At 42.9% G+C, this 2,342-nt stretch overlaps 1 protein-coding gene across 1 annotated transcript in view; it reads left to right on the top strand.

Annotated features, from left to right (window-relative positions):
• The first annotated feature begins 1,500 nt into the window (after positions 1-1,500).
• Positions 1,501-2,342, top strand: part of LOC112123332 (golgin subfamily A member 6-like protein 22) — a 3,288-nt gene continuing 2,446 nt past the window's right edge. Inside the window, exons 1-2 of the mRNA XM_026654055.1 lie at positions 1,501-1,783; positions 1,955-2,342. The exon at positions 1,955-2,342 is cut by the window's right edge and continues 2,446 nt beyond it. Of these exons, the coding sequence (XP_026509840.1) occupies positions 1,501-1,783; positions 1,955-2,342 (671 nt within the window). The remainder of the gene's footprint in view (positions 1,784-1,954) is intronic.

Below are 2,342 nucleotides of genomic sequence, written 5' to 3'. Positions count from 1 at the left end.
TAAGCAAGCCCTATATGTCCCTTAGGGCTAACCCGGGCTAAACATGTGAGATCTCTTGCTTATGCCTAGAAAACCTTGCACTCAAGAGTCTTCTTGTTAGGGGTTTTTTATCCCATTCCCCCCACCCCTTGTTTGAGCGGCCAGTTCAGCTGATGGGAGGAATTCACTCACATGTTCTCTTCATTGGAGGAGCAGGGGGATGGGAAGAGCAATCAACAAAGTATTTTATCCTTACATGTTCCACAATAGTTCATCTGGTGTCTGTGGGCCTTCTCTGTTGGGCAGGACCTAACACCTTCTGTTGAAAGCTAGCGTTTCATACTAATTCATGTCTCCTTCCTGTCTAGTGATTTACACAATTACAGAGAATCACAATGCAAATGCTCCAATATTACCTTACAATATGGGTGCTATAAGTGAGATTAATGCATGCAGCAACTTAAAAACATTCAATAAAGTCTAAACGCTAAGCACATTTTATAACTCTAATATCTATTCATCAATACTAATATATAGCTGAGCCAGACTAATTCTAGCTATGTATTTGTCAGTATCCAAGTGATGCATGGGGACTTTGGCATAAGCTGGCACCTGGCTTGCCAGCATCACAGGCGATGGACATCCACAGAGGCTGACCCATCAACCCTGAATTGATGAAAAAAAGTTATGTAAAGATGCTTACATCGCAGTGACATGCAGAAAACACTTTAGGAGCCCTTTGAAGTGAAATTGAGGTGTTTTCTGTGACTCTGGTGGAGTTCTTGGCTTGTCTGGATGCAGCTAAATCATCCCTCCTGAAATATTTGCTTCAAAATGCTTCTGAAGAACAATTTATAACTTTGGCATAAACGAGTTCTCCCAAAGGTTTGGAAAATGTCCCAGAGGATATCCCTCATATTCGCCCTGAGATTTTCATTCTCATTCCCCGCTTCAGAGTACTCAAGTTGAACATTGTGCTATAGTATCAACATAGTTAGTATATTTTCACTAATGGAATATAAACATATCAGCAAAGCACAGCTTAATAGAAGATTGTTAGTCAGATTCTGCCTATGGTGGTGAAAAAGAATTTTTGTTCAAATGAGAAGACAAATGAATAAATTCCCCAGTCTTGTACCCACTTCTGTCTGCAGCATACACACCCTTGGTAGACAAAATATATTATAGTCTGAGGAGGTAAATTTTTGTGGGAACTCCTTCTTAAAACATTGGCAGCACATGACTTTAAGAACACATCTCAGGATTCTGATGATGACACGATTTATGACATCACAAAAACCATTGCAGTTTATGAAGTCAATAGGACCCTGAGGATGACTTTTAGCCTTGTGAGAGGATTCAGGACAATGGGAGAAGAAGGAAGAAAGATGTTTGCCATGAGGCCTCAAGTTAACTTATTAACCAAATCCTTGTCTGGAGTGAGTCATTTTCCTGCTTTTCCTTCCTTCCGCCTCCATTGAGACCAAACTGTGTCCCATACTCTCTCCTGGGATGGTCACCATGAATCTTAGGACAGTTCACAGTGAGATGCAGGACTTGGCAAAATTGAATCAGGGCTTTATAAATTCTGAAGATCGCCGCTTCCTTCGGGAATCAGTAGCGAGTATGGAAAATTCCATGTCTCCCACTTCAAGCCATACAGGTGCAGGTGAGATGGTCAGGGAGTCAGATAAGCTCCTGAAAGAGGCTGGGAACAAAGAGAATGATTTGGAAACGGATGCAGAGGAGGTGATTGAATCAGACCAAGATGATCACCAAGAGATGGTAGACCAAAACTTGCAGCTAACAGATGAGATGACGAAGCAGGCCAATGAAAAGAATAGGGAGGCCTTTGATGTCCTGTCTAAAGGTGAACTTCAGAAAGCAATTGACTTGTTCTCAGATGCCATCAAACTGAATCCATACCTTGTCAACTCGTATACTAACAGAGCCAATGTCTTTGTGCATCTGCAGAAACCAAACGCTGCCATTAGTGACTGTAACAGAGCCATAGAGCTCAACCCTAACTTAGCACAGCCCTACAAGGTGCGAGGAAAAGCACTCCAGCTCCTGGGGCTCTTGGAAGAAGCAGCTTGTGACCTGGCCTTGGCTTGCAAACTGGGTTATGATGAAGATGCCAGTAATGTGGTAAAGGAAGTGCAGGTGAGAACCCAGAAGAACTCTGAACACAAAACAAAGAATGAGCAAAAATGTAAGCACAGGGAGACACTGGAGAGAGTGAAAAGGGCTCTGGCAAAAGGAAGAGCTGATAAGACAGCCTCCTGGGATCAGGAAAAAGCTCAGAGGGAGAAGGAGTCCAGTGAGGAGCCCGAGAGTGAGGAGAGTGAGTTGGAGATCGATAA

This window comes from Terrapene carolina, unplaced genomic scaffold (genome assembly GCF_002925995.2).
Source record: "Terrapene carolina triunguis isolate 2854851 unplaced genomic scaffold, T_m_triunguis-2.0 Scaffold179, whole genome shotgun sequence".
NCBI classification, from domain to species: Eukaryota; Metazoa; Chordata; order Testudines; family Emydidae; genus Terrapene; species Terrapene triunguis.
Note: the sequence above shows the minus strand (reverse complement) of the source record. Positions and strands in the feature narration are given on the sequence as shown.